This window comes from Grammomys surdaster, unplaced genomic scaffold, assembly GCF_004785775.1.
Source record: "Grammomys surdaster isolate TR1022 unplaced genomic scaffold, NIH_TR_1.0 126178, whole genome shotgun sequence".
Taxonomy (NCBI): Eukaryota; Metazoa; Chordata; class Mammalia; order Rodentia; family Muridae; genus Grammomys; species Grammomys surdaster.
The window spans coordinates 8351238-8376654 of NW_021620984.1; the positions used below are offsets into that span (position 1 = coordinate 8351238).

At 41.3% G+C, this 25417-nt stretch overlaps 1 protein-coding gene across 1 annotated transcript in view; it reads left to right on the forward strand.

The window, feature by feature from the left end:
* Snx25 (sorting nexin 25) overlaps nucleotides 1-25417 on the forward strand; it is a 108499-nt gene that overhangs the window by 5400 nt on the left and 77682 nt on the right. Inside the window, exons 2-3 of the mRNA XM_028757695.1 lie at nucleotides 17879-17963; nucleotides 24803-25019. Of these exons, the coding sequence (XP_028613528.1) occupies nucleotides 17942-17963; nucleotides 24803-25019 (239 nt within the window). The 5' untranslated portion in view covers nucleotides 17879-17941. The remainder of the gene's footprint in view (nucleotides 1-17878; nucleotides 17964-24802; nucleotides 25020-25417) is intronic.

Here is a 25417-nt window from a genome sequence, read left to right on the forward strand (position 1 = left end):
TTCGATAACAGATAATGGCATAATATATTAAACTTCCCTGCTCAGAATATTTGTTCACTTTTCAACTAAGGGAGTTTTGAGTCATGGTGACCAGTAAGAAAAGACAGCTTTTTAAAAAATGTCTAGTAAATCATTGGATTGATAATTGGTTTACAGAATACCAATTCAAAACTTTTAAATAAGAATCCTGCTTAAATGTTTGAGGCATCAGGGATGCTGAATTTCAAATTCATGCTTTACATAATTTCAGGTGTACTTTTTATAGGTCATACAGTCACATGATTAAGAAAAGCAAACAGAAGGATAAACAGTGTGTGTAGAGAAGGTTTTTTTGTTTTTTAATATAAAACCAGGCACCAGTGTAGTGGCTATCCATTCTTCTAGATATATTTTAACATATAAACTAATAAAAATACACATTCAAGAAGCTCTTGATACCTGTCATCTCATGGTCTATGCACAGTGATTGCACATGCAGAAAAATTATTTTCTCTGGTCTCTTGTTAGGAAGGAAGACTTCTTTAAGGCTGTGAAATGTGAAATGCAGTTACATATGAATGCTGATAACTTCAAAGTAGAGTGATATAATTCGAGGAACATAAAAAGAAATGCCAATCAAAACCAGCAAATGTATCTTAGGAAATGAGGAAGCTGTATTTGAATTCAGCAGTGCTGTCCAAAGGGAGCAATATACATTTTCATCACTTGTTAAAAGGATCCAGAAAACTACTTCAGAGGGAGAGCATTGGACCATTTGAGATCTGAGTTGTTGGTGACTATATCAGATGAGTCACAGGAGCCAAGATTGGAAAGATAATCTTGGGCTTGTAGAAGTTCTTAAGTGAGAGTAGAACTGAAGTTTGGTCTGTAACCCTGGCAGCTTTTGACATTTTCTGAGTATGAGAGTGATAACATTGGAGGGAGGCTATAGAAATGCCAAATAGAATGTGATTAGGCTTAAAATGAGAAGTACCATGTGGCTGGAGTAACAACATCATGAAGAGGGTTAATGAAGCTCCTGGCCACCAGAGAGTGTCTCAGGACTCAAGTTCCAGTACTCCAGAGGCCTAAGCAGATGATCTGGAAGTCGAAGCCAGTCGTGGTTGCACAGTGAGTTCTAGCTGGGCCAGCCTGAGCTATAGAATGACTTCTGGTCCAGGAAAGAAAAAATAGTCAAGATTTTTACTTGGTGTTATTAAATATCAATAGCTACCTGGTAGATAGATTTGAGAAGATTCTCAAGTGTTCTGCTGTTCCCTTTAGCCAATACTCGGTTCCAAACACACCCAAAAGTCTCTCTATCCTGGTAGTTTTGTTGACAACTTGACACACCTGGAAAAAAAGGAATTCAGTTGAAGATTTACCTTAGCCAGACTGGCCTGTGGGCATGTCTGGGGCATTTTTTTTTTTTTTTTTGATGGCTAATAGATACAGGAGGGCCCAGTCTGTGGGCAGTGTCCTCCCTGGGCTGATGGGCCAGGGCTGTATAAGGAAGGCAGTTGACTGTGAGCCTGGAAAGAGCCAGTAATCAGCATCCTTTCATGGTCTCTGCTTCAGGTCCTGCCTCAGCTTCCTCATAGTCTATAACCTGTAAACCCAATAAGCCCTTTCCTTCCCCGAAGTTGGTTTTAGTTAGGGTTTTATCACAGAAACAAAAGGCAAAGTAGAACACATACTGTTTACACTTCAGTGTGAAGGTTGAAGTCTTGAGTGTGGTTGTCCTACGCTGAACCTTCTTAATTCTGGTCATTCTTGTGATTATTTCCAACTCTAGAATTTTAAGTAGCTTTTTGTCTGAGTAGTACAAAGTGATGTCACCTTGGTAATTGATGTTGCTAGCTTAAAAATGCTGTAGGGTTCATTTCTAAACCATATCACATTGGGGTAGGCAGTGTCCTAGATTTTCTTTAAAAAAAAAAAAAAAACAACGTATGTTTTCAGTTGTACTGAAAAGGTGACTCAGCAAGTTTTCTGCAGAGGGTACAGGCTTTAGAAAATGAATAATGTCTGCTGAAGGCTGTTAGTGTTCAGATTACTGCATAGAAACCTGATTTTTTTTTTTTTTAACAGCAATTGGACTTTTAAAAGAAAAAAAATGGCAAGCTCAGCTAGGTTACCAAAGTAGTGTTGATTGGTCAGATGCAGAAGGCAAGAGTACATCTTGCCTAGAGGCCCTCTGTACACCCTAAGTGCCAGGCGTATGTCTGAGTTACACCCTGCTTGAGCCATGAGTGCATTCCTATAGTTTATTCAAACATGGTAGAGCTTTCCAGAAACCTTCCTGCATATGAGTGTATTTTGGTAGACTTCTAGGATCACATGCTGCTTTTGGAGATGGTAGCTAGGCTTTTGAGGTGTGCTGGATCTTACCCCAGGGCTAGCCTGCACTTATCAGCATCTTTAGGTAGTAGCCTGTTCTTGGACGTTTATTGGCCTGGGGATTCCTCTTGCCTGAATAGCAGGAAGCTATGTGTAAATCAAAATGTGTGTAAATTTAAAGTGAAATGTCTCTGAGGACAGGTAGGAAAGTGAATTGTATGTTGTCAGAATAAGATGTGACTTGTTTGTATTAGATTTAATAAGTCTTCTATCTTAGTGTTTAATACATCTTTTGGAAAATTAATTTGCATCCTTCATTTCTTATGTAACTAGACTAACTGTAGTTCTCACTGTCCTCTGTGTGAAGTAGTAATGAGTATCTATAGGCTCCGCCTGCTCATCTTCTGATTGGACATTTACCCCCTCTCCTTTGACACTTACTTCCTCCCCTTTGACCCTCCTCCCCTCCTCTTCATCACTACGCCCTCCCTGGCCAGCTACATTTCTGTGAGTTACATTTCAGTGTCTTCAGTTCTTGCTTGGTTCGGAACCTGGGAGAAAGGGCATTTCTTGGTACTCCACTGTCTCCCTTTCTGGAGCTGCAGATCCTGCTTGGTTCTTCTTTTCCTAAGCTACATTAAGGCTTGATAGGAGATACAAAGCTGTTCCTTTCACTCAGCACACTTAAACAAAGGCAGTTAACTTGGTGTATGGAGTTTGGGGAATTTGGACTTCTTAGAACAACAGCTTCTTTTCTGTTCTTGACTTCTCTCCATCTTGCCTGAACCAGGCTTCAGGATCAAGCCAGAATGTTCCCTTCTCTCCAGCCTTGAACCCTGGCAAAAAAAAAAAAGTCATCTTCCAGAAAGTGTCCTCCTATGCAGAGAACCCATACAAATGGATACCCTAGGGTTTAGTCAAAGTTTAACAGCATGTTACACAGGAAATGAACATTTTCAGTATTCTAGAAACTACCATGTGCTTCTTTTATTTTCCCAACAAAGAGTGGTTCATCTCTGTTCTCGATTTTCTGTTTCACTAAACCTTTCTCTTTCCAAGATCTTTGATAACTCAGAAAGCTGATGTGGCTTTCAGCTTTCAAGTCTGTTTTGAGCTGTCATTGAAATTCTGTCAGTCTCACTGGGCCCCTCCCACTAACCATCTCCACACTGGGAACTCCCTCAGGCCTATCTATTCACCTGCTTACATGGACATTTCCCTTTAGTAGTCGCTGGAGTTCCTGAAAGAAGTCTAAGACAGCGTAGATGAGTGAGGCCCCTTGCCTCTGTTATCAGTGACCAGCACTGCCACGGGTCACTTCCCACAGCCTGAGCTCCCGACATCCTGGCAGACCCACCTGGATCCACCGACTACCTCTCAGGGACCCAGTTCTTTCAAGTTCTCACCCCATCACAGCAATGGCAGCAGCCTCAGGTGGTCTGTCTGCCTCTGGGTTGTCTCCTTCTTTAATTTGCTCTTTAAAACTACAAGCCCATGCTGATCTCTCGAGTAACCCGTTTAATTAACCCTGTCAGTGGCTTCCTGTTATTCGTAGCTCTAGTCTGAACTGTTGCAGTTACTTCCTACTCTGTGCCCTAACCTCAGCCCTCAGTGTCAAGCTCCCTGTGCCTGGCAGGTTTGATGGCTTCTGCCTTCAGCACTGCTGTCTGCCAAGTTACCTGTTCTCTTCTTCCTTCAGCCTTCAGACTACCTGGGTCAAGTCGTTTCCTCTGAATTTATGTGTCTAATAGCACCAAATACTTCTTGTGCTTATCACAGTTTTCAATTCTTCTTTTTCCAGGGAGGGCCTCATTCTATATCTCTGGCTGTCCTGTAACTCACTCTGTAGAGCAGGCTTGTGTTGAATTCAGAAATCCAGCTGCCTCTGCCTGCTGAGTGCTGGGATCAAAGGTGTACACCACCACACCCAATTAACAGTTTTAATATTATACCATGTAGGAGTAGTCCCATGTCTTTTATTGTTACTCCTTGTACTCTAGCCAGAAAGTCCCCTGTTATCTTTAGTATTTCGGTAGCTGACTTGATAGAAGAAGGATAAACGCTCCTAGAATGAATGGGTACCACACAGACATTAAGAAAACAATTTTGATGTCAGCATTTTTCTGACTTTGAACCATAACAGCTGTATACTCTTACAGTTCTCTGGTAAAAGTCAGATTTCCCACACTATGATTTATTGAGGGTTAATTCTGACAGCCACTTTCAGGTTCACCACAAAAACAAACAAGGAAGGGTCAGAGGTGAGATTGGTGGCTGTTTTGGGACAGGATTTCATACTATAGTCTAAGTAGTCTGGAATTCCCAGGTTATCCAGGATGTCCTCAAACTTAAGGTAGAAACTACCTCAGCCTCTGCCAAGGTAGAACTCTGCATGACTCTGGCGCCTCAGTGCTGGGATTAAAGACATTCGCCACCACCTTCCAGCTCACACTTATAATTTTATACCTTCTGGGAGCAGTCCATGTCCTTTAATTGTTACCCCTTGTACTCTTGGTGGAATGTCGGATTGACAGGCATGGACCATCGCACTCAACTGGTAAGATGTGTGGTACGAATGATTGAGTGCTATAGCCGTTTCCTTGTTTGTAAACCTTAAAGTGATTTCTCATTGTAAGAAATAACACATTATCAAGGCAGGGCTTAGTGGAAGGTCTGGCACCATTTCTCTGTACACTTCTCTGTTCCCCTTTCTCACGAGTCAGTTCATTCTGGACTGTTGGTCAAATTACTGCATCGGTTTTATGTACAACAGTCTCACAGGATGAGAACTGAGAGAAGCAGGAAAATGTTTGGAACCAGAAAATAAAATAAATAAATAAGCAACAAAACAATTCCTAGAAATGCCCCTGGCTTCCCTCACATCTTATTGGTCAGGTTTGGACCAGTTCCCATTCCCAAGAAGCTGCTGGTAAGGCATCCAGGATTTGTCACTGCTTTAGGACAGTCTGAGGCAGGAGACCTAGGCATTAAAACAATGGGCACTCCACCTCATGTGAGAGGTTCTCATGACTGGCATCATTCCTCTGTTGGCGCACACTCACTTAGATCACAGCTGTTCCTGCTTTCATCTTAGTGTGCCATACCTGTGTGGCCCTCAAGCTCACAGAAGGCGTTTGCTTCCATTCTTAGTGTATTTAGTTCCGCTTGATGGCCGGGCAGGTTCTGTTTTCCTCTTGTCTAGTCAGTCTTGTGTTCTTCTGCCCAGTAAGCATTTTCTAAGGTCAAGAGAGGGCTTAATTCTAGGTTTCAGCTTGTGTGTTGGAATGGATACAGATGCCACTTGTGTAGGTTTGGCATGGTAGAGGTAAGAATGTAAGAGTTTTGGTCCTATATATTTTGACATCCCTGTGGATGTGGTCAGCTTGTAATTAGGTATGCAGATATGCAATACTGGGGAGAGATCAGAGCTAAACAAGTAGAATTATTAGAGAGGGAATTGGTGAGTTGGTAGTTGTTGAATAGAAGGGAGGTGGGCAGGCAAAGGATGAGCAGCCTGCTGGGGGGTGAGAGGCAGAGACTCAGGAGAGGAAGACCTGAAGATGAACTGAGAAGAGAGATAGCCAACAGTATCACAGGGTGTGCTGACAACCAGAAAGGGGATGACCTCTGTACTCCACAACTTGGTGGATATTGTAGGCCTATGCCAGGATAGTACAGGGCTTTAGGCAAAGAGGTGAAGGTAGCCTCGGAGGCAGAAATGGCATTCAGATTGAAGAGTGGGGGGTAGGAAGTCTAGGGATAGTCTGTGCAGCATACAGTCTAGAGGTGGGCTGAGGAGGGGTGGAGAAAGGCAGCAAGGGAAGATAGTGGGGTCATGCGTTATAGGATTTTATAGTTCTTTAAAATATTTTTTTAGACTTATTTATTTACTTTATGTGTATGAGTGTCTTATGTACATGTGTCCATGTACCTGTGTGTGTCTGGTACTCTTAGAGGTCAGAAGAGGGTATCGGATCCCCTGGAACTGAAGTTATAGACAGTGGTGAGCTGCCATTGTGGTCATGTGAGTGCTGTTGTCATTTTTCTTTGTTAATAACTTCAGGGTTCAGAGGAAGGGGCTGAAGATCTCAGAGGTAGCCACTGGTGGATAGAGCAGTGCAGGGGGGAGGTGGGGGGGGACGCGAAGTCAGAACATGTGTGGATAGAATCAGGCTTGAGACTGGTTGGGGAGGGGTAAAGCGGGAGTGCTATCTCAAGGCTCAAATATCTTGGTAAGTGGGAGGTGAAAATAATTGTTTCGAAGGTGAGGAAGATGGCATCTTATAGCAGCTACTCCCTTTTTTGAAGGGTTAGTTTAAGGGCAGTGGTAAACTGTTTGGAAATTAAGGATGAAATAAGAGCACGAACCTTTATTGAGGCCTGCTGCCTACTGAGCATCACACTCCTTCACTCTTCTCAGTCCCGAGGCATTGACTGTTATTCCATTTGATGGGTCAGGATGCAGGTTTAAATGGGTTAAGGACAGCCCAAACCTGACAGAGTGAGGTGAATGGCAGGTGGCTCTGGGTCTCTGACAGTCACTTAGATATCACTTAAACCAAGGGAGGCTCTAAGACCAGGAAGGATCTGAGGGCTTTGAGGGAAGAAGCAAAGGGATTGTCTGCTGTCCCCTGTTGTGCCAGAGCTTTATGAGTGCCTACGGGGATGATGACTGACAGCCAAGCCTGTGAGATGAGGGATGACAGAATAGGGAAGGTCAAGGCCCCGTGTGGCTGTGATCTGACCCAGTGTTCATACGGTTCATCTTATTCCTCTTGTCTTTGAAGGGGTGGCTGTGGAGATGGCTTAGTAAGTAAGGGGTGATTGACACTGGGTTCGATCCTAAGGACCTTCAGTAGACAGAGAGAACCAATTCCTGCACGTTGTCCTCTGACCTCCACACACACAATGAATGTGAAAAAGTTTCGTGTCATCAGGGAAGATTGCATTGCATGTTGTGAGATGAGGGAATAAAGAGGCTAAGGTTGGGATGAGGGAGGATGCTACCTCTGGACCATTTTGCCTGAAGCCATATCTGGCTTTATAATTGTCATTTAGGAGATTTATTTGTGCTCAGGAGTGCTTTCACTCGTTAGGTGTAATCAAATTTAGGTTTGGGGTGGATTTTTCTTCTTTGGAGTAGTATAGTTTTATAATTATGAGAGCATTTGAATTCTACAAATTGGTGGCTTCACTGACTTTCTTTATGTACCAATTTAATACTTTAATCTGTTACTTTCTCCTTCTTCCCCTCTGGCCTCTTCTCTTGGTCATTAGAAAAAATCTTTGTGATTTTCACATGTGAGGTAAATTATACAATACTTTTGGTGTCTGGATAATTTAACATGACAATCCATCTATTTTCCTGAGAATTACATGATTTCATTCAGTTGTGTATATACCACATTCTCATTATCCATGTCTGCTGATGGATACCTAGGTTGGTGCCGTGACTTGGGTATTGTGAATAGTGTTACAGTTAACACTGTATGCAGAGTTCTGATTTATATTCTGACCTCATTGCTTTTGGATACATACCCAGGAGTACTATAGTCGTAGGTCTATTTCTAGTATTTTAAGGAATTTCCATACTGATTTCTGAAGTGGTTAGGCTAAGCGTGTGGGGATTCTCAGTTTGTGGCTTGTGTTTTAGCCTTGTTAAAACTTCCAAAAATACTGATTCAGCATCGGTTTCTAACATTGTATAAAACAGTTTTTGATGTAGGCACTATATTTATTTAAAACTACCTCTATTAATTAAGCTGATTTCCCTTGCAATTTTTGGTGTTTGTTTGTTTATTTGTTTGTTTATTTCCCTGCATGGCCTTGGCTGTCCTGCAACTCAGTAGATCATTCTGGCCTCGAACTCACAGAGTTCTGTCTGCCTCTGCCTCCCGAGTATGGGATTAAAGGTGTGTGACGCCACTGCCCAGCTCTCCCTTGCCTTTTAAAGTGATTAATGGATGGTTAATGGTGGTGTTAAGTGGGAAATTCTGCAGAAAATAAGGAGCTCATGACGTCTCCTTTGTGAGCACAATGAAGTATATGCATAGCTGTGACTTCAGTGTGCAAAGGAACCTGGGCGTGAGTAATTTTTCTTTTATTGAGGCAGAGTTTCATACAGTCCAGGTTATATTTCTACTTAGTTAGAATAAAATGACTTCTAATCTTCCTACTTCCACCTTCCATGCCTGAGTTCCTGGCTCGTGGCACTGCACCTGGTGGCTGTGCAGCTGGGGATGGAACCTAGGACTTTTTTGCATACTGGTCATAGATGCAAAACCACAGCTCTCATCTTAAAGGGAATAAGAAATAGTTTATTCTGGAGCCGTTTTGAGTGACTATGGCCCAGGAACATAGATTAAGGTTACTCCAAATTCCATGTTCCAATGTGTTGGTGGGTACGTCAGACAGGTGGGTACAAGGAGGTGGGAGGAGCTTTTTTATAGGCCTAAGATGACAGCTGATGAATTCTTAGCATTTGGATTCCTGTAAGTCAGTAGATTGTAAAAGGATTTAAAATCTATTATCACAACATGCTGATTCTAACACAGGTAGGCAAGGAATGGCTGTTTCAGAGGCCAGAACTTAGCAAATGTTCTGGACCTGAACATTTCAACCTCTCCACAGTACAGACATTCTAGTCAACCAGTCAGCCTCTGCCAATAAGACAGATTCGGTTTTTGTTCACAGATGGATCTTTTTCTTAGAAGTTTTTGTTCACATTGTAAAGCATTTGACCAATTGAGCTACAACTCAGTTCATCTCTCAATTTATATGAATCGTTGTTTTATATTAAAATAAATTTCTGATTCTTGTCTGGATCACTTAGGAGTGTTTCTCAAAGTGGGGCCCAGGGATTTTGGAGATTATTTAGAAACCATTGTTGAAATACTTATTCCAAAGGTACAGTCTAAACTTCATTGAATTAAGAAACTTAAAAGAGCTAGAGCCAGTTCACACCAGTGATGCCATGGCTTGGGAGGCTGAGGCAGAGAGGGGTTGGTGTGAATTTGTGGCCATCCTGAGCTATAGCAAGTTCCAGGCCAAAAATACACAGAAGGGTCTATAAAACTATATCCAAAGACTTTGTCCCAGATATATCTGGAAAATTAAATGCTTTCAAGTTGTGTATAGGGGCTTCCTGATGTCATAATGAATTAGAGAGAAAAGAACTCACTAGGCTAGCCTGAACTCACTCTGGCTGCCTCTGCCTCCCAAATGTTGGGATAAAAGGTACACACCACTCCTGGCCTAGTGAAGGTTTTTTAGCCTCTTGTCTAGTCAGAGGCAGAATTGTTCCTGTGGAAAGGCTGTCTAAGAGGAGGATTTAGTCTGAAATTCAACACATTCATTTTAGATAGAAAGGGAAGTTGTTACTATTTAGCTTTAGGCTGGTGTTGCCAGTTAGAAAGAACTTAGCACTCTCTGTGAGTAGATGTAGTTGGACTGTGCTTTGATGTTTGTGCATAGCACTCTTCTTAGTGTCCTGTGCATGCCTATTGTCAGGGCTGCTGGATGGAGAGTCCAGTTTGCTGCCTCAGGGCAGCTGAGAAGCAGGCTTCATTGAATCAGATCACCAATGGGAGTTTTCTAACTAGGCACAAAGATTTTTATCACAAGGTTCTATTTAAAAACCAGCCAACCAATTAATAAAATGGTGTTGTGGTATTTTATATCAGAAATGGAATATAATGTGTTGGGAAAAAGCAGTTCTGTGTGACTCATCTAGTTGCTGGCTTACATAAGCTCTGGAGCAGGGGACGAGGCTGGCTATCATTTAAGTTCAGAGTTGTCTCTTACGAAATGAGATTATGTAATATATGTCAATATGTATGAGTCTCAAAATTCTTATGAAATGCTCTTAGAGATCCAGTGGATGCTTGAGTAACTTCCTTCCACAACTAAAGGGAGGGAGGGGCTGAAGAGTGAAGAGGTTTCTGGAATATGAAGACTAGTGGAGTCTTAAGCACACTCCTAACATACAATGGCTTATTAGCTACTTGATTATGAACGTTTACCAGGTATAGATTAAATCCCATGAGCACAGCAGATGCAGTTTATTTGCTGTTGTCTGTCAATACCCCACTAAGTGCCAGGCAGACAGAGTGAGTCCACAGTGGTTATCCGATGATTGAACTCGTGGATGGAAATGTGATCCACATCACGGAAACCTAAGGTTGCTCAAACAAACTCAAACTCTGTATGACAGAAGCAAGGAATAAAATCGGGAGCATTTCTACCACACAAGCCTTTTCTGGAATTTGGAAAGCCCACGGCAGAGATCTTAGCTACTTTTTCCTCAGCCAGTTTGCTTTTGACTTTTTTCTCTAGCTCCATTATCTAGTCCATACCCTTTCATTTCTATTTGTTTTATATTAATATTTGTATGTTATAGTTAGTGGACTTAAATTTGTCTTAATCAAACAGAGTGTTTTTTTAAGGCCCTTCAGATTGGTATGTAAGAAATAAAACACTCCCACGTAATTTACTCCCATGTAAATCTGATTCTTTCAAATAGATTGACAAACATTCCTAAATATTATCAGCTTATCTTAAAAATCTATCCATGGATTTTTTTAAGCTTAAAATAGCTTAAATAGCTTAAAGAGAGTTTGCCTTTCTGATAATACTTATTTCCTTAGATTAATTACCAAGAAACATTTCTAGAACCATCTGCTGCGACAGGTAAATCAGAACACATGAAAACGATGTCCAAGTCTGGAAGCACTGCAAAGAGTACCTCTCCTTTGTGAGGCACGCTTTAGGTTGGAGATGCGCTGGACAGGATAGCCCCAGTTGCTCACATGGTTTATGCTCAGCTAGAAAACATCAGTGCTCCTCCGCCAAGCTCTGCATGGTTGCTCTTCTGTTTCCTCCTAGCTGGTGGAAACTTCTTGAAGCAATTCTCTAATTTTTATTATTGTGTGTGTGTGTGTGTGTGTCTGTATCTCTGTGTGTGTGTCTGTGTGTGTACCAGAGAGGGGAGAGGGAGAGAGAGGGAATGTGAATGTGAATGTGGCTTCATGTCTGCCACAGTGTATTTGTGAAGGTCATGGAACAACCTTGGTGTCTGTCCTCCTGTCTGGTTTCCACCTGTGTGAGACCAGGTCTGTGTTTCCCACTGTGTATGCAAGCTGGCTGGCTGGTCTGAAAGCTCTGTTCTCATCCTCCCACGCGAGTGCTGGGTTACAGATGTTCATCCTGTGTGTCTGGGGATTCTCCTGTGTGTCCCTCTCATCTTCTCACAAGAGTGCTGGGTTACAGATGTTCATCCTGTGTGTCTGGGGATTCTCCTGTGTGTCCCTCTCATCCTCCCACAGGAGTGCCGGATTACAGATGTTCTTTCTGTGTGTCTGGCTTTTATGTGGATTTCAGATATTCTAACTCAGGTTCCCACATTTGTGTTGAAAATTCTTGTTCCCACTGAACAATCTCTCCAGTCCATAGGAAAATCTTTTAGACATTAAATCCTTTAAATAAAGTTAGGATACAAATCCACTATATAACTCATAAACACTTAGTGTCTTTTAGAACATTTATGATTATACTTCACAGTACAAAAATGGAAATATTTTTTATTTAAAATAGGAAAAATGGTAGAAGCAAATTAAGTGTAGACTAAGCAGATAAATTATGGTATAAGTCATGTAAACAATTATATTCTAAATTTTTTTATTATGAAAGCAATGCTTTTAATTCAATATTGAGTCTAAAAGCCAAATATGAATATGAATTGTAATTTCTTTTAAAGGTATGCAAATGAGGGTGGTTGGATGGGTCAATGACATACAAGCATTGAGGGACATGAGTTCAGATCCCTAGAACCCATGTAAAATGTCAGGTATGATGGTGTATGCCTGGAACCCCAGTGCTGAGGAGGGCAGTGGTAGGATTTCTGAGGCCTGCTAGCCAGCTTGTAGTCTACCTGAGTATGCAAGCTCCAGGTACAGCCAGAGACCTTGCCCTGAAAAGTAAGGTAAGAGTAATTGAGGAAGACTCTCTATGCTGACCTCTGACTTCCATGTACACATGCGCACACACAAACAACACACACAAAATATGTATATAGAAAAAGTTCCATGATGGTTTATGATGGCTTACATGCCATCTAGCTGCTGCTGCTGTAGTTTGTGTGTATTCTTCCTGTTAATGCTCGTATTGACCCTAGTGGTTACTTAGGCACTATTGTCATCTGCTTTACAGATAAGGAAACTGAGGTACAGAAAAGTAACTCACTCATAGTTATAGTCACGAAATGTTGGACACACCGACTCCAAGGAAATATATGGTAACACCTTTGATAAAGGGATATTGCTCAGTTCATTCTTCACATCCATAACATACTGACAGATGTGTCCCTAGAACTTATGTAGCTGAGAATAACATTTGAAGTCTAGAGAAGCATCAGTATGAGACACTTATAGGTTTTATTTCAAAAATAAATTTCCTTACACTTAATATGGAAATTAGTCTTCTTTAAGAGGGGGAATATGGTATGCTGTTGTTGTACCATAGTACAGTGACTGTGCATGAGGCAGCAATGTGCCAGGAGAAGGGGTTTTCTTTTGTTTCTTTCCTTTTAGATCAGTCTGCATTGCATGGATTGGCCTCACATTCTGGCCTCATACAAGCAAGTAGCTAGGACTATAAGCTTGTGCCATTGTGCTGTTTAGAAAAATAAAAAGGATTGTTTTCATATCACTTATTCTTTTCTGTTGTGTGTGAGTGGGTGTGTGCGCTTGTAGCTATCAGGGAAGGCTTCAGACTACCCAGGGCTAGTGCTACAGTTCGCTTCAGGTCTCTTGACATGAATGCTGGGCGTTGAACAGTGGTCCTCTGCAAAAGCAGCCGGTCCTCTTAACCCCTGAGCCATCTCCTTAGCCCTCTCACCCCCAAAGCCGGATTTTCAAAGATTCTGTCAGGGGAACCAGTGGTACCCTGTAGTCCCTGCATCTGGAGGCTAAGGAGGACAATCTTGAGTTCCAGGCCCATTTGGGCTATATACCAAGTCTTTTTTAAAAAAAAAAATGTTTCCATCACAGTGAGGTGGTAAGTGACCAGTGAGATAGCTGACCTGATCTAGGTTGCATCCAGTGCATGTGCACAGGTAGAAAAATCACACAGTACCTCAATATGTACTTGTTCATGCTCTTATGTTATCAGTTAAAGAAATACATTTGAGTGGCAGGTGGAACTCTGTGAGTTCAAGGCCAGATAGGGCTAGATGGTGAGAGCCTGTCTCAGAAAACAAACAAACACTAAATCTTCAGACTCTATAAAAGGGGGAGGAGATTTTATAGATACCACTACTTTCTATCAAGACAAAAAAAAATCACTTAGCTTATGTTTTGACAATTTTCTTTTATGCCAAGGAAAGCAAGCTCATAAGGAAGCATAAGAAAGCAGAGTCAGCTTTAGCTAAACTGACCGTTGTTAAGACAGACTTGACTTGTAGGCTCCAACAGCAGGAACAGAAACTGTGGTACAGCTCCAGGAAATGTGTGCTTTCCTCCCTGTAAAGTGTAGCCACAAAGGCAAAAATATCTCAGGAGTGATGTGTCTGTTGCCTCACCCTGCTTGCCCAGCTTTCTACTTTTCTGTGGCTCCCATTTCAACAAGAAATTCTAGCTAGCCAGCTTTCTTTCTTTCTTCTCCCTCTTCCTCCTCCTCCTCTTCCACTCTCCCTTTTCATGAGGCAGGTCTCTTTGGCCTGAACTTGCCATGAAGACCAGGCTGGCCTTGAACTCACAGAGATTCATATGTCTCTGCTTCTAGAAGTCTGGGATTAAAGGTGTGTGCTACCATGCCTGGCTTCAAACAGTTTTCTTGAAAATTGGTGACATTCTGTGTTGTATTATTGATCATAGCTGGACTGTGTTGTTGCATGTGGGACATTCTGCCAAGAGCTTTATGTGAGCTTATAGTTATGGACATGATGTAGGCTTGAACCTGCCTCACAGTTTGGTGCCAATAGTGTTTGGGGTAATACTGAGTTAGAGGAGATACCTAAAGATTATTGATTTCCATTTATTGTTGAGAGAAAACAATCAATACCTCTAGCTCAATGAGTCACAACCCCTTTCACTATTTATTACTTTCCTGGCCAATACTGTGTTTTTCTGTTTTTGGAACCCCATTACCAATTATATTTAAAACTAAGGAACCATAAGACCCTTAAAAGGAGCCTAATAGAAAGTGCCTGGGTTGTGTGTGTGTGGGTGGCATTAGAAAGTGACAGCAGAGCCAAGCCAGTCCAGCTGTGGAGCCATGTTCCCCTGCCCTGCTTTGCTGCACCAGCTCTGACATGGTACCCAGGGTGTGCAATGGGAACTGTGTGCTTGTGTATGTTCCCAATCTTTGCCAGTCTTCATCTGATGAGATAGCCTTTCACGTTTCCTTGTCTTCTCTTTCCTGCCTGGAAAGATATACATGGCTTCTTCATTTCTTTGGTTTGGATACATTATTTTTTAGGCCAAGGCAGATATGATTGTTTTGAAAGAGACAGGGTTTTGAGAAAAGTGAGAAAATATGGGATTATAGAAGATGGTCAGAAGCTGGGACCATCCATGGGGAGACAGCCCTGTGACACTTGTGTGGCTACAAGGACAAGTGCAGGATGGTATTTGCTTTTCTAAGATAGGTTACCATTACAGTAGCTTCACAGGAAATACACCCATCACCCCTGAACTTTGTGCAACCTTTTCTTCCTTTCTTTCCCTTTCTCATCTTCTTTTCCTTCACCCTCTGTCTGTCTGTTTGTTTGTGCTTGATTTGTCTGTGACTTAAGTAGCTCAGGCTAACTTCAAACTAGCATTGTAGTCAAGGATAGCCATCTAATAACCATCCTTTTGCGTCCATATACTGGGATTATAGTCGTGTGTCTCTATGCCTGGCTGTTTTTCTTTTTAACATAAACTAAACTTGAGTACATTGGGAAACACTTGAAAATCTATGTGCATAATAAAGAGGAGAGACCTTTGTTTACTGGAGTAGTGATGGTGGTGGGCATGAGGGGAATGATGTCAGGATTGGAAACAAGCCACCCAGAGAGCACTGCCCTCTTCCCAATCTGTGTAGGCGAGGGTTCAGACAGCTCCTGGTTGTCTAGTGACTAGTGTGTTGGCATGCCCAAGTTTCTCTGCAAGGTTCTCTGGGTGCTTTCTCTTCAAAGGGCATCTCTGGCTTGGCACATAGACGGTTTGAGTGTATCATGGCTGTGGACTGAAAAGCCGTTGTTACGTATTCAAGGAAGTGTTTATTGCTAAACTGTCTGTTCTTTTTTCTTTTTTTGGGGGGGGATGGGGTGACAGTTTTTTTTTTTAGGTTCATTTTATTTTTTATTTTTTTAAATTTATTTTTTCTCAAATTGTAATTCATTCACACAGGTGATATAAACACAGAAAGGCAGGATGTGGGGAAGGGGATGACACTGGAGTGTGGGTGTTCAGGGGGAATACAGATATCATCAGAACTGGGTATTGGCTGGGTGAAGGTTCAGGGGACAAGTCACTATGACTCTGCCTATGACTTGCATATCCATCTAAGCTGGTATTGTCTGCCCAGGCTACCTATTTACAAGGTCTATGACTACTCAGGCTTGTAAATTTCCACAAAAGCTGCCTGTTTACATTAGCTTATAGCCATCTGTTTCAATGTTTTTCCACTGAGACCCAAGACTTGGTGTTAGTATACATGTATGACAGGCCTATTGCTGATTTTAGGCCTATAGCTGATTTTGGGCCTTCAGTGTGTAAGCAGGGCTGCCCCTGACATCTCCTCCCTTCTCTAAGTATAGAAGGGCTGTGGCAGTTCTAAACTTGTGAAGGCAGGGATAGAGGCCTGACCTCCAGTATTTGAAGGGGACCTTGTAATGGCTCCAGTCCCCCTGTCATTGTCCAGTGAGGCATGAGGGCCATACCTGTCCTGATGTCTTTTTCCTGGAGAGGGGATACTTTTGACATCAACCCCTATGCTAAACTGTCTGTTCTTGATCCCAAAGATCTGCTTACACATATTAAAGAAAAGCTTTAAAGCTTTCAGGTTTTGGCCTGACCTTGGAAAACATTTTTTAAATGTGCAATTATGTATTGAGATCTCTATTTTTTTTCCTCTATAGACGTCTGTATGTAATTAAAATTGACCCTGGACAGCCGGGCGGTGGTGGCGCATGCCTTTAATCCCAGCACTTGGGAGTCAGAGGCAGGTGGATTTCTGAGTTCGAGGCAAGCCTGGTCTATAGAGTGAGTTCCAGGATAGCCAGGGCTACACAGAGAAACCCTGTCTTGAGAAAAAACAAAAAACAAAAAACTGACCCTGGTTAGCTTGAGGTAGTTTTAAATCTTAACATGAAGATAGGTTTCGTTTATTTTAATGAAATAAAACAAAACATATTTTTAAAATAACAGTGGCCTGGCCTACCAAAGCTTTTATGAATGAATATTGTGATATATGTACTAAAATACCAAAGTAGAAGTGAACTGACCAGATTCCATATGGAGACCATCTGAAGTATAGTATTGCTTTAATGTAAATTTTCCTAATGCAAGGACAGTGTGGTATGATGCTTGGGGATAGGGGTATAAGTATACATATATAAATAGATATTCTTTTGTTACATGTGTTGAGACATTCTCTTAGAGTATTACTTATATTTTGTTCATTTTTTTGGGCAAGCAGTAATTTTCTACTATCTGAAAGTCATGCTTTGTTTTGTTTTTGTCTTCCTGTATAACTTTTGGTCTTTGTGCCTTATTGTAGAGGCCCTTGCTGTTTCATGATTATAAACATCTGATCCCAAATTTTCTAATTATTATTATTTAGTTTAAGGAAATACTTAGCTTCCCAATCAGTTTCAAGTTATAAATAAAGTATGACTATCAAGTCCCAGCATGAATATAAAACTATCCCATTATTATTTGTTGAGTAGTGTGCTGGCTCAGTTTTGTTAGCTTGATACAGGCTAGGGTCATCTGGGAAGAGGGAACCTCCTGCATTTAGGAAATGTTTCCATCGGATCGCCTGTTGAGCGCTCTATAGAGTCTATAGAGCATTTTCTTAGTTAGTGATGATGAGCATGGTGCCTCCCTGGACAGGGGTCCTGAGTTATGTAAGACAACAGAGTGAGGAGCAAGCCAGTGGCCTGTGTTCCTCTGTGGCCTCTGCGTCACTTTTTCTCTCCAGGCCGCTGCCTTGAGCTCTTGCCCTGACTTCCTCAGTGATGGAAGTTTGGAGCTGAAATAACCCTTTCCTCCCCAAGCTGATTGTGGTCCTGGTGTTTATAGAAATCCTAACAGAGACAAGTAATGTTACCTTTCCCTCACTGACTTATTTTTTGTTATGCTTTTAATTCTTATAAGTAGATGATCTAGCTTTATAGTTTCCTACTATTCCCAATATTATAGTATTTAATTCTTCTTTTCCTAAACATTTCTTAATTAACCTTGAACATTCGTCTACTTTTCCAGAGTAAGATTACACTCTCCTAATCTTTGTTTTGGCTTTATCTTTCTATGGAGCTGATTCATTCAGTAATCTCTACTCTTTCCTCTTGTTTCAGAGCCCTGTATATGGAAATCCACAGGAGACAGCTCAGGGCAGAAGAGTGGTCATTTCTCACAATATGGACCGCACTCTGAAAGATGGTGAGGACCGACTGGGCTTGTGGAATTACTGTGTAGAGCAATCTCTGTTCTCAGAGGGAATTGGTAATCTCTAGTTTATCTATCCTTCCTACAGCAGGAGGACTCTTTGATGAGTTTCTGTTTGAAGATTGGTGCATCTGTGTTTTGGAAGTGGTTTAAACATCTGTAGAGTAGGAATTTCCAGATCCCATGGAGCTAACCAGCATAGGAGAGATTTATCTGCAATATGGAGTGCAGATCTCTTCTCTAGTCTCCAAAATAGGCTCAGGAAATGTCAGTCTAGACCCTGCCTGGCGTCTGTGTAGGGGTTAGCGGACTCGATGCACTCAGGAACAGGTCAGGTTAAGGAGGTCCAGCGACAGCCTCACAAGAGTGGAGAGCATGCAAATGAGGTGCATGGAAAGGGCCGAGGAACAAAGTCCACTAGAGTATCTAAATAGTAGTGCTAATCAGTATTAATGTGAAGGACCCTGTGTAGCTTGAAGATGAAATTAAGGCTTAAATGAATATTAAAATCAGATTTCTAAACATTGATTTCAGTTATTATACATGGAAAAAGCTAAGTGGTGACTGAATAAATACTACACAGATAAGTACTTTTTACTTGGCATAGTTCACAAAAATGTTTAAATTTGAGGATGAGTATTACAGAAATAGGGACGTAGTCTGAAATCTTCAATTTTTTAATTTTATAAACTATCATTTAATGTTAGTAATATTTCTTTTAATGATGAATATAAGTGACTTTTCTAAAATTTGCTGGATTTAAAATTTGACTTTCATTATTCAAAACCTCACGGTTTTGCTGGGCATGGCAAGGCATGACTTCAGTCGCAGCGTTTGAGAGCCAGAGGCAGGCAGATCTGCATAAGCAAGGCTACATAGTAAGATCCTGTCTTTACAAAACAAAAGAAAACAAATTTAAAGAGAATTTTATTTCTACTTGGTGTGCGCATGTGTTATGTGTAAGTTCAGATGTACATGTGCCATGCCATGCATGTGGAGGTCAGAGGATAACTTTTGGGAGTTAATTATTTTCTTCTACCATGGCCTCTGGAAATTTAATTCAGGTTGTCTGACTTGCACAGCAAATGCCTTTAATCACTGACCCATCATGATGGCCCTGTGCCAATTAAAAATGTTTATTTTTATTTTATGTGCTTGTGTATGAAGACCTGCATGTATGCATGTGCATCACATGTGTGTCTGGTGCCTATGGAGAGCAAAAGAAGCTATTCGGACTACTGGGACAGGGTTTACAGCTGTCGTGAGCCCCCTGATGTGGGTACTGGGAGCTGAACCTGGGCTCTTTGCAAGGGCAGCATTATTGTTGAGTACCGAGCCAGCTCTCTAGCTCCTGCTCCAGCTGTTGATTTTACTTCACTGCCTTCAGATACCCTCCCCCCCACACCCCGAATTCATAGTTGTTTCATAGAGGAAGAATAGTCTGATAAAAGCTACTCATCATCCCCGTCACTGCTGGAAATGTGGCTCAGTGGGTAAGCTCACTTGCTGCTCTTGCAGAGGACCTGGATTTGGTTTCCAGCACAAACAGAGTGGCTTACAGCCGTCTGTGTAACTAGTGTCAGAGGCTTACGCTCTCTTCTGGCCTCCATGGGCATCACACATGTACATGGTGTACAGACAAGCATTCAGTCAAACACTCATCTAGATAAAATAAAAATAAAGCTTTAAAATGTTAAAAAGTGTGATTCTACAGACCATGTTTTAACTGTCTGAGAGCTGATCACTAGTTCACTGTCTTAGGTGCCATACCTTACGTGGACATTCGCGTTGCTTCTACTCGGGGGCCATTGTAAATGCCAGAACTATGGTGCCTTTTGAATTTTGGAAGACTAAAAATGTCTTTGCAGTTCTTTGAGCATGACCCTTTTCTCTTGGATGGGCCAGTTGGTTTCAGCAGCCTTTGTATGGGCGGGCTTAGGAACAACTGAGGCCTACTTGACAGAAACAAGTGACACATTGCCCTTAGCAGTGGGTTCTTTTGAAAGGAAAGTGCCATACAAAGCCTTTGTGTCGAAGCTTCGCTTAATTATTATTTGGTATTTCTTAAGCACATTTGATGGCTTGCTTTCTTTTTTAAACTTCTTGTTTTTACTAATGTATCATTTACATGTATCAAGGAGATTCTATGTGATAGTTCAGCTTATTGTACTAACTAAGTCCAGCCCTTTCCCTTCTGGTAGTATTCTCTGTGCTACATTGAGGCTGACTTTGTATTTTTCTCTTTTGTGGCTCAGCTTCTGTTATCTGTTAGACAGCATTGTTAAGCAGCTTCTTAAGAATCAGAAGTCCTTTGTTTTACATAAGATGGTTTTCCGGAAATTGAACATCACATCCTCTACCAAAATGAGAGCTGTTGGCTGCTATAACAATAGATTTTGGAGTGCAGTTTACGTATTTGGCAGCAGCTGATAGCAACAGTAACAAACAAGCCAAGACTAGAATTCTAAAAATGTGGCCATGTGAATTTATGGTGAATCTAGAACTGCTGTTGAGAAAGCTAAGAGATTATGCCAGCATTTGCAAACATCCATAGTGAGTGCAGTTTGTATCTTTGGAGTATACTTTACATTTCTAACCCATAGCACCAGTATATTTAGTAAACCACAGAGAATGATAACAGACTTAGTGTTGATAAAGTGGTAGTCTGTGTTGAGCAAAGCTGAAGTGGCCATGTGTCTGTCATGGCTACAGTTATTTACCTGCAGTTGATGAGAACCACTTAGAAAATATGTAAGAATTATCTCCTGAAGCCAATTTTAACTAGATATAACTAGAAAATATTGTACCATTTTATCTTTATAAATTTACTTTATTGCCTTTGGAATATATCATTTAAAACAATGTAATCAAAGAGGTCAGTGAGTTCAAACATATGTGTGGTATGAATATAAACATGTTCATTGCAAAGGACTGTTTGTGTTGTAGCTCACTGCCGATGAGGCATTGCCTAAAGCCTTTACATACTGAATTACAAGAATAAGCAAGTAGGTGTTAGTGAAACAACAAAACTATACTTCATATGCTAGGAGTTAACTGGCTGACCACCTGCTGGCAAGATGTACCACTGATGCAGTAGAGGCATGATTGCTATTGAGGCAACCAACAGCTCTCTGAATGGGTTTAAGGCCTGCTTTACAGGAGGGGATGTTCTGGAATTGATTTACCTCTGATTTATCTCTTAAAAGATTTTGTTAAGTGGGCTGAGAGATCATGCAATTGATAAAATGCTTACCATGCAGACATAGGGACCTAGCCAGACTCAATGGCGTACATCTCCAGTTCCAATGTTGAGGAAGTAGAGACAGATGGATCCCTGGTCAGTCAGCCTAGCTAAATCAGTTAGCTCCAGGTTCAGTAAGGTACCCTGCCTGTCTTTAAAACCAAGTGGAGAATAAAGAAGGCCGACACTTGGCCTCTGTCCTCTAGACACACACACACACATATGTGCACAACTTTTTGTTCATTTTTGTGTTTGTGTGGGTCTGTATAGCTATGTAATGTATATTTAAAGGCATGGCATATATATTGGAAGGATATTGCAAGATCTACTTGATTTAAAAAAAAAGGCCAGAATACAAACTTTTGTCAATATTGATTTTATAGGTTCATAACCAAGATGTACTCCCATAGTATTTCAGAGTTGTATTAAATAGCATATCCGATGTAGTTGAGAAATGTAGTAGCACATTACATAGATGATACATCTTTCATATTAAACCTTTTAGCAGATCTAGTGGTTTAAATAAGAACAGCTTGCATAGACTCATATATTTGAATGCTTAGTCCCCAGGGAGTGGCTCTATTTAGAAGAATTAGGTGTGGCCTTGCTGGAGGAAGTGTGTCATTGAGAGTGGGGCTTTTGGGTTTCAGAAGCCCCTGCCAAGCCCAGGCTCTCTCTCAGCCAGTGGATCAGGATGTAGCTTGCAGCTGCTGTTCCAGTGTCAATCATACCTCATGTTCTCTACCATGATGGTAAGGGGCTAAACCTCTGACACTGAAAGCAAGCCCCCAGTTAATGTTTTCTTGTAAGATTGCCTCAGTCGTGGTGTCTCTTCACAGCAGGAGAGCAGAGACTAGGATAGCACACTGGAAGATCTTACTGAAAAGTTACTACATCTTTTATAATTTCACTTAACTCTCCGCTATAAATTGAAATTAACTTTAAATATCTGTGTGTGTTTATGATAGGGGAACATCTATCATAACACAGGTATGGAGGCCAGAGGACAACTTTGGGGAGTTTCTTCTCTCTTTTCACTTTGTTGAGGCAGTCTCTTGTTTCTTACGTTGTATGCAGGCTTAGCTGGCCTGGTGAGCTTCTGACCAATTTTTCTGCCTCCTCCTCCTCTCTTGGTGCAACAGTGTTGGGATCACAGATGTGTGTCACAGCATTTGGCTGTTTACTTGAGTCTCAGGGATCAAACCTAGGCCGACAGGCTTGCATGGCAAGTACTTGTAGCCACTGAGCCATCTCCCTGACCCAGAAATTGAATTTACCAAAAAGGACAGTGTTTCTACTTTGCATATACCTACGCTTCAGAATTTCCGTGGTATGAAAACTTAGCTTAATAAAAAGAGCAAGAGACCAACCAGGCAGTGCTTTTAGCGAGGGACTCTCCTTCCGCTGCTACTACTACTTGGCTTTGCAGACAAGGTTCTTTGGAGATCATCTAGGTTTGGTCATCCTTGTCCACTAGCTCTACACCCTTGTTCAAGGGTTCAATGGGAAGAGTGCCATCTGGCACGATTGCCTGTTAGCAAGCTGTGCTGCTTTTATCCAGTTCTTCTTTATGTTGACTTGAGCAGAACCTCTTTCCTAGGATGTCTGTCCATGCTGCCTTCCTGTTGTGCTTTCTAGAACAAGTTTACAAAGTGCTGTCTCTGGCTTATTTCTCCACATGACTGTGATTTAAAGAAGTCAGGCAACAGTGGACAAGGACACTGTTTCTGGTTTCTCCTGTCTGTTACTCTTATTGCTTGTCTTCTTCTGCTTATGCATATGGGGATCACAATGTGCAGAGGCGGACAGGAAGGGTGGCCTTGCTGCCTGGAGTTATTTACTCCTCTAACCTCAGTTTCCTGGCATGCTCAGTTGCTGTGCAGGACCCATGTTCTATTTGTTTGTCACAAATGAATGAGATTATAGAGGTGTCTTGTTCCAGTTTTCACCTTAACATCTTACATCTGGACCAGAAAATATCTTTGCCTTTTTAGTGGAATCGCCCAGTTCAAGATGAGGTGCAGTGACTCTGTAAAAGCTAGGCAACTTAACAGCCATCTGATCACATGTCTAGATGTTAACATAAAAGTGACTGAGAATCCTAAGAGCTCATCTGTTTGATGGCTTTTCTTCCATGTTGGGCCGTCACTGATGTGGCTGTTGATTCCACCTTGCATACCAGAGCTATGAAATATTGTTTAATGAATGGTTGAAGATGGCAGTAGCATTTTCCCCTTTCCTTCTCTTTAGAAGGTAATTGTTCTCAGTGAGAAGGTACAAATGAAACCACTGGAATCACCTTGACATTTTACTTAAGTTTGGCATATGTAAATGTCAACACAATTTTTGATGTTCTATACATAGTTTCTGGTTTGTCTGTGTGGCTGGCTGAGGGTTTTCCTACATAGCCCTCACTGGCCTGGAACTTTTGATGTAGATCAGGCTGTCCTCCAACTCTCAGAGATCAGCCTACTGTGTGTCCTAACAGTTAGGATAAAGGTGTGCACTACCCTACCAGGCATAGAGAAGTGTTTGAAAAAGAAAAGCTTTGAGAAATAAGTGATTTTAAAAATATCAGTAAGCTTTGTGTTCTTGAGCTGAGCAATGCTATATGGCTAAATATGTCCCTCCACAGCACTTGGAGGTGATGCCATCTTTGCCAGATGTTGGTTTATTGTTCAGAAGTTCTTTCTTGAGTACTCACACTAACTTTACAGACTTTTTGTATTAAGTAGAGTGGTGATGTCTATCATGGACAATTACTAGACCTACAATGAGACTTTTGAGCACCAAACACTTGAAACTTGAATAGTTCATTTGTGATTGCTATAACTATAAAATATGTACCACATTTCAAAGCATGGTTTAAAAAAGTAATGAAAATATTTAAATTGAAATGCTGACTACTTAATATAAAAGTACATTATATGAAATAAAATATATTATCAATTTTACCTGTTTTTATTCTATTAATATGTGCTACAGAAAAATATAAAAGCACATATACAGATTTTCTAGTTTCTTCTGGATGGGTCTACCCTACAACTACAGGTAGTCTCGAAATCGCCCAGTGAATGTAGCTGGCTACACATGCTGACTGTGTATGATGCTGGGTTGTGGAACCATTGTATTGTTGTTCTGTATTGTTGGGGTCTTATTAGGAGACAGAATACTTAATTCATTATGTAATTAAATGTAGAGAATCATGGTCCTGAGCCACGGTTTAAGTACCAAAGGGTAAAGAACTGTAAAGATTATAGGTAAGGAGGCAGAGAACCTTAGGGTGGAATAAACTTGACAGAAGTGTCATTTCTTTATTCATGTGAGCTTTGATATATTATTGGAAAAGTATGACCATGGCCAAATTGATGATTGAGAAGATTAGCTCTATTATATGTATTTAAATAGATGGACATCACAATCAAATATTTCAAATTAGAGTGTATAAGACCTCAGGCATTCCAGCTAGATGAGGGTCTTCTAACTTTAAAGCGTTCCTTTCCCTTGTTCTGTGTCCTACCCTCACTATATTTTAAACAATGAACTGCCTTGATGTTTGCAACTTTGACCCAGCTTTGCTTATTCCTCATAGTGTTCGACTACAGTTACAGAGACTATATTCTTTCCTGGTATGGGAACCTCAGCAGAGATGACGGACAGCTCTACTATCTGCTCTTGGATGACTTCTGGGAAATTGTCAAGCAGATTCGCCACAGGCTGAGTCACGTGGATGTGGTTAAAGTTGTCTGTAATGATATTGTAAAGGCTTTGCTCACTCACTTCTGTGACCTGAAAGCTGCTACTGCCAGGTAAGTGTGTAACATGAAGTCTTAGTTAGGGTTTCATTGCTGTGAAGGGGCACCGTGACCAAGGCAACTCTTATAAAGGCAAATATTTACATGGGGCTGCCTTACAGTTTCAGAGGTTCAATCCATTATCATGGTGGGGAGCATGGCATCGTGCAGGCAGAAATGGTGCTATAGCTGAGAGTTCTACAGCTTGATCAGAAAGCAGCCAGGAGAAGACAGTGTCACACTGGCCAGACTTGAATATATATATATATATATATATATATATATATATATATATATATATCCTCAAAGCCCCACCTCCACAGTGACATATTTCCTCTAACAAGGCCACACCCCCTCCAATAAGGCTCCATCTCTTTACAGTACTACTTTCCATGGGTCAAGCATAGTCACAC